Genomic DNA, 15,032 nt, shown 5'->3' on the forward strand with positions numbered 1-15,032 from the left:
AAAACTTGTTGATTACTAGAAAATCTTTACTGCCTTCAGATAAATGAGTCAAATAGTACTGATAATTTCAATGGTTGCTGAAGGAACTTTTACACAAAGTTTCAAAAATGCAAAAGCAGATCCCTTGGTATGGTTGGTTATCTCCCCTTCTTGTGACATAAAATTTGTGCATTTTTTTTCATTTATTTTATTTCTGGAAACTGGGTTCCCTTTTTCCTTTTTGACCATTCTTTTTCTCTCTTTATTGGAAGTCCTGGTCAGTGGCAGTTTAGTTTAAATAGTTCATCTACAGTATCACAAGCCAATGTGATAGTTCTAGTAACCCCACAACTTGCAGGTGCGTTTGACTCTAAATTTATGACTAGAACTGCAATTTTTCCCTGCCATAGGAAGTGGCACTCTATATCACCATGCAAGAGTCTGAGTCTAGAAAAGTTGTGAATTAATATAATAAGGACTATCAAAGAAAATATACAAAAATCATGTGAAGATATGACAAACAAGAAAGTGTCCATAGTACAATAATGCCCCACTCACACTACATTTTTTAGTTTAGTGGACTGTGAAATTGGGGTCAGAACTTTAATTTGGAATTAAATTAGAAAGATCATATCATATAGCATATGTGCACTCGGTTTCAAGTTGATTGGACTTCAACTTCATCAAAAGCTACCTTGACCAAAACTGAAGTGGAACAGACAGATGGACAAACAAACAAACAAAGGAACTAACAGACACACCGATCGAAAACCATAATGGCTCTAGTTGGGACATAAAGACACTTATTTTATTTCAGACTTTTCTAACTAAAGCTGGGACATACACATTAACATTCATTCTAGATTTGTCCCTTTTCATAGTTTACTTTATATATCTAGTAAAATAACATCTTCTAAAAATCTGTTTCATGACTATTGATAGATACAACTTTCTTTCTTAGTCTGAAGTGGAAATTATCAAATCTAATATACAGGTGTATTCATTTTAGAATTAAATGTACTCATAAAGGAATAGCCAACAAAATCCTAAGACCCAGAACATGAGCATAATTTCCTTGACTGAGGTACTTATTCAGTTAATAAGATCTTTAAAACTTTAAGGTAAAATATGCAATTACTGAAAATAATGTTCAAGTGTCAGATCAAATTCCTTGGATTGTTAAAATTATTACTTACATCATTTATGTTCTATTTGAAATATGTAACATCTAAATTACAACATTCTATGAACAAACAACATACATTCTAACATCAAGAGTATCAGATTTTACCTTTGTTTAAAGTTTCAGACTATTCCAAATAATTGTATAATTTGTGTACACAACTTGAACTTCCTGCCAGTGTGTATTAGATCAGCTGATCTGTGTTTACAAGATAACATCAAGATCAGACTGCTTCCCTTATAGTTCATTAAATAAAGTCTCTGCCAAACCATTATAGGTCGGTGCCAAACATACAAAAATATAAATTGTAGTAATAAAAAAAAATATATTTTCTGTTAATTGTTTAGTAGGAATCCAAGTGTTATATATTTATGTTTAGACATATGGTTAAAGACTTTATATAAATGAATGCTACTGAAGTTCTGTTCACCATTAATTTTACTATACCTATTCCAAAAATAAAATAGCAAAATTATATAGAAGGGGCTGTTGAACTTTCTATCTGCCTTTGCGCTAATATTTATAGAATAAAAGAAAGAGCTCAATAAATACTGTTGATTAAGACACTTTTGTTGGATTATTAATTTTTGATCATTTCCTGGATATATATCTATCCATGAAAGATAAAATAGGGCATACCCGGTACTGTTTGCTTACCGGCAAACAGATTGATGAACTCATGGACAAAGTTATAACTGTATGCACTCTTTCAAAATTCACACCCTTTACGAAAAGATGAAATATGATTTTTGTATAAAATCTTAAGGTTGACTTCAGTAGATCTTGAACCATGAAAATGAAGAAAAGGATAACAGCATAACTTTTAATAAGCAATTGTGAATTGTCTTAAGTTTTTCCACCTTTTGGAATACTATGTTTTATGAAGACTTAATGTTGTCAAGATCAGATAAGCAGACATATCTTAATTTTAAAACTTTTGTAGCAGTCTAGATAAACATCATTGTCACAGGCAGACTTGGGGAAAATTTGGTTGATTATATAGTGAATTACTGAAGAATGACTGACTAGGCCCCCTCCTAGGCAATCAGTGGGCCCCAATTCTTAAAATATCTGGATCCCACACTGACTGTAACAATTAGCACTTCCTTTCCCTTCTTACAATGTGTGTGATTTTTGTCCAATAACAATACAGTTTATTATGAATTAAACAAAATAATCTTAAACTTAACAGTTCTGCCAAAAAAGGGGACCACCTTTTTTATTTTTGACAAAAAAATGTGTTTATAAGTACCTTTTTCCTGATTCTATACAGCCCATTTTAATTTTGATAAGTCCCCTCCATCTACCCCTTTAGAACATTTTTGATCAATACACACAACCCAGTCCTTTTCTTATGTATATTACTTGCCCTGATTACTGACAAGTGGCAGCCAATAAAATGAGATAATGTAATATTATAAATCTATCTGTGATATTATTAGTTACATAGTGTGCTAGTGACCTAATACGGTATATATGGGGTCAGTAAATTCCATATGGGGTGAGAGCGAAGCTCGAATCCCCATATGGAATTTACTGACCCCATATATACCGTATTACGTCACTAGCACACTATGTAACGAATTTATCTTACCGACTATCTTAACGTGTGAAATTAAGACTAGTGGTTCTCAAAATGAGCAAGTCTGCAATACTGTAAGCACTAAGAAAATACTTCCATTGATCCTACAAAAACAGATGCAAACAATAACTTGTAAGGTTTAAATGTGTTTTATGAATTTGTTTCAATCTTAATCATCAATTTCTTCGTCTGTTGGAACTTTTAAGATTTTTTTTCTCAGTACCGTTTTGCTTTTTATAAAGGGACATAACACCATTACTAACCGTGTATGAAATAAGCCCCGCCCCCTTCTTACCTAATAAGGAATATAAAGGGACGTAACTCCACTACTAACCGTGTATGAGATAAGCCCCGCCTCCCTACTAACCTAATATCAAATATACACGGTTTGTACGCGGACGCTTTTAACCAATCATATTCCTGGAAATGTATAGGAGGTAAGATAAAACCACTTACACTTTCTGTACTCAGATACAGTGTCTCACAGTAATCTAACATTAATCAAAATCATCCAAACAAGATAGTCACATAATTCAAAATAATTAAACAAATCTTACATGAACAGAATGTGTTACTCCTTAATTTCCTCCTGTTTAGAGTAAAAAGTTATCCTCTAACTTGTTTTTGAGTAAAGAGTACAAAACACTAACCTAGAACAATTTGTTTATGCACACACATCAATGATTCACACATATTGATACCTCTGTAACAGTAACTGGGAAATGTTCCAATAATCTGTATTTATTGAAGGGTGCATCATATCAACAAACTAACCAAATTACTTCCGTTTATCTTCAACTTATAATTGGTAAATCAGGTAATAGTGTTTGAGAAATCAGGATGGTTAAAGAAACATCATGAATTAATAATAAAAATTTCTTGAAAACACATTTTTACTTTCACCAAAATAAATCTAAATTACTTCACAACAAACTGTTCATATTTATAGTAGTGGGTGTTGCTAGTTACTCATATTAACAATATCACTGTGCAAATCTAATACACTTTTATAAATGACCATCCATATATTACAACTTTGAGACTACATTGCATTAAAGATAGTTATAAACAAAAAAAGTTTCCAAAGGGTTTAACATGTTTAATGGAAACCCAAGTAATATCACTGCCATCTGGCATCTGATCAAGACAAAATCAGGAGAATTTATAACAGGTCTACACCAATAATCACTTCTGAAATGGCTTTGAATTGGAGTTTCAGAGGAGTTGGCATTTTAAAATCAAGAATTGAAGTATTTCTCTGGAATATTCATGATGGAATGACATTATATTTTTAATAACCTTCAAGACATTCAGCCCATCATATCTAGAAAATTTGGTTTAGATCCTAAATGGAGAAAAGGAGCATATGTGATTGCACAAAGGATACAATGGGAATGAACCTGTGTGACATTACATTTGTTCTGTTTAATGAAACGGAAATGAGGCAATAGCTTACAACCAGCCACTTGCAAGGTTACTTTGCCAAAGACTATTATATAACCAAATTAATACATTTTAAACAGTTGCCTTCAAACTAATTAGTTAGGGTATCAGTCTGTCTCAAATTTTTTTTTTTCTTACATTTACCAAATATACACTTAATCAATTCTGGTATTGAACCCAGAGTTTTTGAAAAACAGTTCCTAATAAAATTAACATAAAACTGACCACTTGCAATAATAACAGATAAACAAATGCATGGTTTGGTCTCATAGCATCAGATCAGCTTAACAACAAGTCGAATAAATCATAGATCATACACAGCTTCTACTGTAGTGAATCATACCATAATATTTTTAACCCATATTAACACTTTCTAAAAAATAACCATGCCACAGAAACAGACAAGCAGCAAAGTAATTACATACAGATTACACAATTATCTTCTTATCTAATTAAATGTAATGAGATATTTCGTATTTTATCAGGATAACCATGTGATTAAAGCATCATTTTTTAACAGTCTAAATACTTCAAGATATGACATATCATTTCACATCTAGTAACTACCCTAAGGTGATTACAATTACTTAATATCTAAACAAACAACATGTGGATACTACAGGTACTCCTTAATATATGATACAGTTAACCTTAGACTTAATATCTAAACAAACAACATGTGGATACTACAGGTACTCCCTGATATATGATACAGTTAACCTTAGACTTAATATCTAAACAAACAACATGTGGATACTACAGGTACTCCCTGATATATGATACAGTTAACCTTAGACTTAATATCTAAACAAACAACATGTGGATACTACAGGTACTCCCTGATATATGATACAGTTAACCTTAGACTGAATGATCACACATGGAATCTTTACTCCGACTCAAGCATGTGTGCCATGAGTCTTGTAGGTCAGTATATAATCATAAGTGGGTATAGAGACAGGCAAAGAACAAAGTAAGATTAACATTTACCTATAATGGTCAAATATCCAAAATCTAAATATAGGGTTAGATTCAGTATATCAGAGAAACCCAAGTATTCAATTTTAGATGAAATCAAACAATTTGAAAGTTTAATTTTAAATGACCCTTTTGACCAAAATGTTGACAGATTTGATAATGGGGCCCATTATCCAAAATCTAAAAACATAAAAACATGGTTAGATTCAGCATATCAAGGAACCTCCTATATCTAATTTTAGACCACAATTTGAACCAACTTCAATAAAAACCCAGCACAAAATCAACAAGAGGCTGTCAGAGCGTTAAAACCAGATGTTTTAACATTTATTTGTGTCCTGGCATTTTTCAATATCATTAGAACTTTAACAGCAAAAGTGACAATCATCAATATTGAACTTCACCTCCATTTTGTCATCAGTAACAATAAATTAAAAGCTGATAAGCTTTGATTGAACAGTTTATGAGTTAAAGAACAGACACGACTGGAAAGATAATTTTTCAATCTTTCAAGAACCATAACTCCTGAACGGTGTAAGTGAAAATTATCAATATTGAACTTGACCTCCATTTTTTCATCAGTAACAACATATTAAAATTTGAAAAGCTTTGGTTGAAAGGTTTATGAGTTAATGCACAGACACTATTTGGCAGCTGTCAACCAATCCACAGGAATGCCAGTTGGCTGTACATCCAAAACTCAATAACCTTTTTTCCTTTTGAATTTCAGAAATCAAATAAAAACCGAAATACAAGTTTGGCAGCCTTCAGCTGTTATCTGCTCTTTGGTCGGGTTGTTGTGGCTTTGACCCATTCCCCATTTCCATTCTCAATTTTATTACATTCAGCATATCAAGGAATTACATTTTTGTTAAAATCAAACTAAGTTTAATTTTGAAATTTTTAACCCTTTGGCCCTAAAAACATGAGGCTCTCAAGAGCCTAAATCACTCAACGGGTATTTTTTGCTTAAAGTCGTTCAACAATGATAATTTTGCTTTTAAATATACATTAATGAGTGTCTTAAAAGATCCATTTAAAAATTCTTTGTATCCGTCATATTTTCCTTAAAAGCGAAGAAAATGCATTTTACCCCCCATGTTCCATTTTAGTCATAGTGGCTATATGTTTCTTGACGTACAAGGAAATAAAATACAAAATATATACTAGATGTTCTGAAACTCATTCAGCTTAAGTTTTACTGAAATTGTTTTCAGCAGTTTTAAAGCAAGCAAACTAGATAAACAAGTTCAGAAAAATTGTCTTTAAAGGGCAGTAACTCCTTAAGGGGTCGATTGACAATTTTGGTAATATAAACTTTTTTGTATATCTTAATTTGCTTAACATTTTTGCTGTTAACAGATAATAACTAAAAACTTCAAAATTTTCCTTAAAATTACCAATTTAGTGGCAGCAACCAAACAATGGGTTGTTGGATTCATCTGAAAATTTCATGGCTGTTAGAACTTGACCTAATGAACACTTTAACCCCAGTCAGAGTTGCTCTAAATGCTTTTGGTTTTGAGATATAGGCCAAAAACTGCATTTTACCCCTATGTTCTATTTTTAGCCCTGACGGCCATGTTTTTAGACTAAACAGAAAATAAAACACAAAGTTTATTCTAGATACCCTAAGGATCATTTAGCTAAAGTTTGGTAGGAATTGGTTAAGTAGTTTCAAAGGAGAAGATGTTTTAAATAGTTTACACCAGACGGACAAGGGCAGCAGAAGACAATAGACCCCAAGTGATGGCAAAAGCTCACTGTTCCTTTGAAATGTTGAGCTAAAATCAATCCAAATCTTCCTTTTTTTGTTGTGGAACCTTGTGAACAATTGAATAGAGAACCATACACTTTAACAAGTTATTGTCCTAAAACAAGAAAAATGCTTGTGTTTGGTCCCTAATTCCTAAAGTAAAACAGTATGTACAATAACCCTATTATAATCAATCCAAACTTTCCTTTTGAATTTGTGGTATGAAACCTTGTGGTACAATTTCATAGAGATCCATACACTTAATACTCAAGTTCTTATCTGGAAACAAATGTCTTAGAAAAACAATGAGAACAAAGTCATACCATTTTATGGCTACAAAATTTTATAAATATATAAACCTCCCTGAAGACAGTGACAGCCACTGATTTGGAAGCCGTCTTCAAAATCAGTGGTTGTCACTGTCTTCAAGGAGGTTTATAAATACATTTATACAATTTTGCAGCCATATAATAGTATGACTTTGTTCTCATTAATCTGAAAGGGTTAAAATAATCTTTAGAAAAAACCCACTTCATAAGTGAAAGAAAACAAACATCAGTAAATGAAATTGGTTATTATTGAGAGCATCTCTCTAGAAATTAAGTAGTAATCTTTGGTTAAGGTGGTACCTAACACTACAGGAAGATAACTCTGTAAAGTCATCTAAACGTTTTAATTACATTGTGTTGTAAAAGGAATATTAAGCTTCTCAATGATCAAAATTGGTGTTTGTCAAACTGCTATATAACCAGTGTAATTTTTCTGACAAAACGGTTGGTTCAAAATTTTTGAAATTTTTATATTTTTGTTAAAGGGTCAAAATTTTATGAAAATTAAACGAGCCGAATTAATTTTAGTGAAAGTGTTGGGTACCACCTTAAGTTTGTGCTTTATATTTTTATTAAAACTTTCTATGAAATAGAGATGGACTATGCACTAGAGCAGCTTTCTTATGCTTTCACTTTATCGTTTAATCATATAAATGTGTCTTAGCCATTCAAACACATCTATACTGTCAAGGCAAATATTTTTGTCTGTAGGACTGTAAGCTACTTAACAAAGTTGAGAAAGTGACTACCCCAAAAAATAATTCACAGAATACTATGTTACCTAAAAAAGAACAAATTTGTTGCACCCTGTGGTGAGCCTCAGAGAGTGGTTAAATGCATCAGCAAGTTCTAATCATCACCCCTTTGTTAATCATTAGTTTTGTTTTCTGTACAATTACCAAATACTGTGGTTTGATATGATTTAACTTTCAAGTCTGTAATAATTTATTAATATGTGTTTATTGAAATATAGACTAAATCAAGGTTTAAATAGTGGTATAAAATTCCTTGGACTTTATCTAGTCTTAGACAATAATATTGAGTGTTTTACATCTATAAGACAACGACCCACAATACATAAATTGGTATAATTTTGTGTTTCATTTTGTTGATATGTTCTGAGCCAGTACTTGAATATCACTGGGGAAAGGTTACTGTGAGGTAACAAGAACCCAAACAGTAATTCTTCACCTAGTTGATATCCTTAGTATATTGAATTTTCATATTGAATTTGTATATAGTATGATTGCAAGTGAGACAACTATCTGCCAAAGACCAAATGAAGTAGATTTAAATAACTGTAGGTAACAGTATGGCCTTCAACAAATAGCAAAACTAATACTGTCATGACTGTATAGGATATATAAAATGCATGACAACATGAAAAGATGCAATTCAATTCAAAGGTGAACAGCCAGATTAATGTCCTCAACCATAAAAAAAATTACTAATATATTGAAATACATGTACTATCAACTTTTTTTAAGTACAGTGCATTTTTTTGTATTTTCAAAAACATTTTAATTTTTTTACATATATTTTACATACGTTGACATATAAAATTATTAGTAATTTGTATTTTTTCAACAGTTTTATTTGTGAATTATCTTTACCAATGAAATTCACAAAACTCACAAATCACAATGAATTAATAAACCATAGTTTTTTAAATATATGTCTGAAGGGAGACAACTTGTCCACAATTTACATTATCATGTACAGAGATACTTCAAAAATTGTTTAATCAAGGGTGAAAAGATTCAGTTTGCCCATAAAGGTTGTATTTCTGTTAATAATGAGTCTTTTATAGAAAACTCAATTTCCCTTTGGAACTCCTGTTACAGCTGAAAACGTTACTGTTTTATTATGAAGTTTGTAAAAAATATATCATAGAATGAAAGTTTATATGTAAAACCATTTTTTTCAAAGGTCAAAACATAGGGCTGTGCAGCATATTTTCAACATGTATATATATGCCTTAACCTTCTCAGAGTTTAAACAGTTAACTTATACTAAAAATCTTTACTACTCCTCCCTTCTCTTAGGCTCCGACTAAGGGTCTTCCTCAGAAATCAATTTAGCCTCTAACTATGTGTATTTATACTAGAAACATTCTCAGGTTGAGTCTCTATGAAATGAAGCATAAAGATGTATATTTCGGTATACCAGTTCATAAACAAAACAAAATATGTATGAATATAAAATTTCTCCCAAAAAGAGGCTGGGTTTATTTACAAAGTGCAACCTATAAGGTAAAAGACATAAATATCAGCAGAGTTTTCTGTTTGTGGAAATGATTTAAATGAGTTATAATTATGTCAAAATGCGTGTGAATATCATGGCTACAGGTGTTACTGAGCTTTAACTTCAAGCTTACATGTGGAGTAAAAAACTTACCTTGTACATTTTGCCATGTCAAGCAGTCTGATTTGGGTACTCTTTCATGATCATTTTCTTTGATTATTTACCAATCTGTAAAAAAAATGACAAATTGTAACAGTTGAACTATTATTTGAAAATCTAAAGTCTATAGTGGGGGATCAGTTTTCTATGAAATTCAGGAACCAGTTGGTAAACAATTTTCAATTTACATGGGGGTTCAATTTTCCATGGTTGGAATATATTGTCTAAAACATTTTATTCCTACCATTGTAACCAAGTACTTATTTATACATTTACTACTATAGATAACATACATGTAACTAATATAGATAAATGTTTTTATCTGCACTGGTACCTGTATATATGTTAAGCACCTGTACATGTGTTTTAAAAGTAGCACGTTTCGGTTGACACCACAACTTCACCATCAACATATTTGTGTGACTCTTTTCTGATTACCCATGTAGATGTAGATTTACAAACATTCCTCTAGTCATCTGAGAAACTACATTTTGTAATGTAAAGTTTTAGTATTGTTGCATATATTGTTAGAACATCATTTAACCTGTGGCAATTTACATTGTAGGCTGATGCCAACAAAGACTGTGGCTGAATTAGTTATGTGGCCATGACTACATGTGCAACCAAAACCTGCAAAACATGTCGAAAACAAATGACTTACACCAGGCTACCAAAATTGCACCTATTTTCATGTTTTTTTTTCAATCACGTTTTGTTTATGATCCAGACACAAGTTTCCTTTCTATAGATTTAAGAAGATTTGGCATGATTGCCAATGAGACAACTCTCAATCCAAGTCACAATCTGTAAAAGTAAACCATTATAGGTTGAAGTATGGTCTTCAACATGGTGTTTATTTTGTAGATGTATCCTTATTTATTACAGTATATACATATATATACATATAGTTCCACCAATTTTATTTTGAATCTATATTGAATCGTTGAAAAATGGGTTTTAACCTGCCTCCAAAAGATCCACGATTCTGCACCAATCGAGGAGTACTCAAATTGCATCAATGCTTAAATTCACATCCTTAGTCCATGTTTACTATTCATTTCTCATGAAATTGAGGCTTGTAACATATTTTATTTGCTTATTTTTAAAAGATGACTTTTAGAGGACTTCACATAGATATAGGAAGATGTGGTGCGAGTGCCAATGAGACAACTCTCCATCCAAATAACAACAACAATAACTCCTACAGGGGTCAACTGATCATTTTGTTCATTTGCCTTATTTGTAGATCTTACTTTGCTGAACATTATTGTTCTTTACAGTTTACTTTATCTATAATAAAATTTAAGATAATAACCAAAAAAGGCAAAATTTCCTTAAAATTACCAATTAAGGGGAAGCAACCCAACAACCAGTTGTCTAATTCATCTGAAAATTTAAGGGCAGATAGATCTTGACTTGATAAACAATTTTAACCCATGTCTGATTCGCTCTTAATGTTTTTGTTTCAGAGTTATAAGCCAAAATCTATATTTTACCCCTATATTCTATTTTTAGCCATGGTGGCCATCTTGGATGGCTGGCCGGGTCAACAGACACATATTTTAAACTACATACCCTAATTATGGTTGTGGACAAGTAGTTTCAGAGGATAAGATTTTTGTAAAAGATAACAAAAATTAAGAAAAATTGTTAAAAATTGACTATAAAGGTGAATAACTCCTTAAGGGGTCAATTGACCATTTTATCATGTTGACATATTTGTAGATCTTTCTTTGCTGAACATAATTGCTGTTTACAGTTTACCTCTATCTATAACTAGAGGCTCTAAAGAGCGTGTGTCGCTCACCTTGGTCTATATGTATAAGGCCTAAAAAAAAAAGATATGTGTTTCCGGTAACATCATTTTGAAAAATAGGGTCGGTAGGTCGGAATTCTTTTTTTTTTTTTTTTTTTTTTGACATCGTAAATGAAATCCGGAAAATTATCATGTTTTTTCCAAGTCCGGATCCGTAATTAGTTTCAAAAACCGGAAGTGTGCCATTTGCAATGTTTTTGAAGCACCTGCTGTGCAAATTTCTTGGATTTTAACCTATTTGGAATACCTTTTGACATTAATAAAATGTTTTACTGGCTTTCTATGCAAGAGGAAGCAAGAGAGAAAAAATATTATGTCATCTATCAGAAGCCTGTGTCAAAAACAGGGTCGGTTGATAAATTTTTTTTTTTTTTTTTTTGAAGATCCAATAAAAAAGTTAGGGTCGGGGCTAAAAAAACAGGGTCAGTCGGGTTACCGGAAACACGGATCTTTTTTTTCTCGGCCTAATTAACAAAGGACACAGAAGGATTCATGACAAAATTGTGTTTTGGTGTTAGTGATGCATTTGTAGATCTTACTTTACTGAACAATCTTGCTGCTTACAGTTATCTCTACCTATAATGAACTTGGCCCAGAAGTGACAGTGGAAAATATTTTGTAAAAATTTACAAAAATTACAAAATTTATGAAAATTGTTAAAAATTGATTATAAAGGGCAATAACTCCTTAAGGGGTCAATTAACCAATTTGGTCATGTTGACTTATTTGTAGCTCTTACTTTCGTTTACATTATTGCTGTTTACAGTTTATCTCTATCTATAATAATATTCAAGATAATAACCAAAAGCTGCAAAATTTCCTTAAAATTACCAATTCAGGGGCAGCAACCCAACAATGGGTTGTCTGATTCATCTGAAAATTTAAGGGCAGATAGATCTTGACCTGATTAACAATTTAACCTCTTGTCAGATTTGCACAAATGCTTTGGTTTTTGAGTTATAAGCCAAAAACTGATTTTACCCTTATGTTCTATTTTTAGCCATGGTGGCCATCTTGGTTGGTTGGCCAAGTCACTTGACACAATTTTTAAACTAGATACCCCAATGATGATTGTGGACAAGTTTGGTTAAATTTGTCCTAGTAGTTTCAGAGGAGAAGATTTTTGTAAAAGATAACAAAAATTTACAAAAAAATGTTAAAAATTGACTATAAAGGGCAATAACTCCTTAAGGGGTCAACTGACCATTTTGGTCATGTTGACTTATTTGTAGATCCTACTTTGCTGAACATTATTGCTGTTGCAGTTTATCTCTATCTATAATAATATTTAAGATTAATAACCAAAAACGGCAAAATTTCCTTAAAATTACCACAACCCAACAACAGGTTCTCAGATCCATCTGAAAATTTCAGAGCAGATAGCTCTTGACCTGATAAACAATTTTACCTCATGTCAGATTGCTATAAATGCTTTGGTTTCAGAGATACAAGACAAAATCTACATTTTACCCTTATGTTCATTTTTAGCCATGGTCGCCATCTTGGTTTGTTGGCAGGGTCACTGGACACATTTTTTGAACTAGCTACCCCAATGATGATTGTAGCCAAGTTTGGTTTAATTTGGCCCAGTAGTTTCAGAAGAGGAGATTTTTGTAAAAGTGAACGTCAAAGGACGATGACAACAGACGACGGACGCAAAGTGATGAGATAAGCTCAAAATATCTATGTCTGTTTACGGTAACCCGACTGACCCTATTTTGAGTGCTGACCCTAAGCCATTTTATTTCTGTCATAACGTTAAAAATAAACTGAACTCATGTTAAAAGTGAAAATAGTGTTGCCTGATACATCCAAATGTTCATAATCATGAAGATGATAGCTGTTTTAAGGAAATTCGCAACTCGTGTGATGAAATAAACATTTTGCCGCCTTTTTTTTCCAATCAAAAACAAAGGGAAATAATTCAACCTTTTAAATTACGGGCAAACTCGGCCCACGACAAGACCAAATTGCACTCAAAATCGTGTCACAAAAATTAAAATAAATCAAAAATACTAACCTACCTACCCTATTTTTTAAAGCATGTAACCTTAAACAGACATATATTTTTTTTGGCATTACTGTGTATGTTTTGTGAATATCTAAATGTAATTGAAAATTGAGGAGACCTATCTGAAAGACATGTATACTGTGTTTGTTGTCTCATTTCTCTTATATAATATAGTTTTATTGTCATGTATTGTAATTTCAATGAAAAATATCACCACAATTATTTGCACACTTTGATTTAAACTGTAATTGGGTCCCTGTAATTGTACTGCTCCCCAGAGCGTCTTGATTGACAAATTAAAATTGTTGTTGTTGTATAATGTCAAATAATAAAAAAATACAAATGAATTAGCCCCGAAGAAAGCTTTTAAGATTTTCACTGCTATTTTTGTTAAATAGGTCCCTGTGTAATTTGGGTAGCGTGACATTGTTAATACACCTTATCGCTATTCCCGGCTGACCCGTCCGCTTGAACTTTTGACGTCAACAACAATCACTTTTCCATTGTGGCGTCAGACATTTTGTTTTATGACGTCAAAATTTTACGGGAACCTGTGTGATTTCCAGCAATGGCGGACAAATAGCGATAAGGTGTATTGGTTAATGAGAAAAATGGCTCAAATAAAAAACCATGAATCTCTTTTGATTAAGTTAGATTTGTCACTTCGGTGACTTGAATGTCTGATATCTGTGAGAATTTATGTCTTACAATATATAGTTAATTTATTTTTTTGAATTCTCAAATGGATTGACCAATTCACCTCAATTGTATAGGTTAAACTGCCACCGTTCAAAAGCGATGAAAATTCTAGATCGAGGACAGAATTCAAGATACACGAGATAGTAGGTTTTCCTATAAAACCGTGTCAATTAGAGGTATATATTTTCTTAAAATAACTTCAAAAATGTCTTTGTCTGCAGCTGTTTTCATGTTTCAATTTAACTTCCGGTGTTTTTTCGGAACATTTCTAGATCTTCTTTTCTGAATCAAATTTTGTTAAAAGTCTTTCAGTGAACATAATTTATAAAGTCATTCCATAATTCATCTCTAAATTAAGTTTATTGTTATTGCTTTTCATTCTTACAAAATTTAATTTAAAAATACGAAAATAAATATGAGTAATGACCATACAAAAAGATATTGCTATAGATCACAAGAAGACCCCGATTTAATATAGAATAATCGATTTTTTTTGATTTTTTTTTATACAATAAATTATCCATATATGTGTAAATAGAATTTGATAAGTATTATGTATACCATTTTATAAGGATCTATTCTTGTCAAAGTTATAGAACTGAAACTATCTAACAAACGGTCTCAATGAATCGATGACAACTCGCCCCACTACTGGGCAATCGCCTCGTATCAAATCGCCCCACTCTTTCCCCAACTCGCCCCACTCTTGGTGACAACTCGCCCTTTCTGATGAAAAAGTGTAAATCCCATTGATCATAGGTCTACAAACTCGCCTCACTTATGAAAAGGGTTAAAATCCCGCTGAATAAAGTACTCGCCCCACTTATGGAATTTTTTTTTAAACCATGATGAA

The 15,032-nt window shown here is 31.9% G+C and overlaps 1 protein-coding gene across 14 annotated transcripts in view; it reads right to left on the minus strand.

The window, feature by feature from the left end:
• Positions 1–14,449, minus strand: part of LOC139525367 (uncharacterized) — a 68,761-nt gene extending 54,312 nt beyond the window's left edge. For 2 of the 14 annotated variants that reach the window (XM_071320618.1, XM_071320613.1), the window contains exons 1-2: positions 14,241–14,427; positions 9,648–9,722 (exon numbers count right to left, since the gene is read on the minus strand). In XM_071320618.1, coding sequence (XP_071176719.1) covers positions 9,648–9,664 — 17 coding nt within the window. In that variant the 5' untranslated portion in view covers positions 9,665–9,722; positions 14,241–14,427. Of the gene's footprint in view, positions 1–1,270; positions 1,358–3,301; positions 3,503–9,647; positions 9,723–14,240 lie in introns of those variants that run through there. The other 12 variants (XM_071320617.1, XM_071320607.1, XM_071320633.1 and 9 more) reach the window with 10 other exon arrangements.
• Between the last annotated feature and the right edge of the window lie 583 nt (positions 14,450–15,032).

Source organism: Mytilus edulis, chromosome 5 (assembly GCF_963676685.1).
Source record: "Mytilus edulis chromosome 5, xbMytEdul2.2, whole genome shotgun sequence".
In the NCBI taxonomy this organism is placed as follows: Eukaryota; Metazoa; Mollusca; class Bivalvia; order Mytilida; family Mytilidae; genus Mytilus; species Mytilus edulis.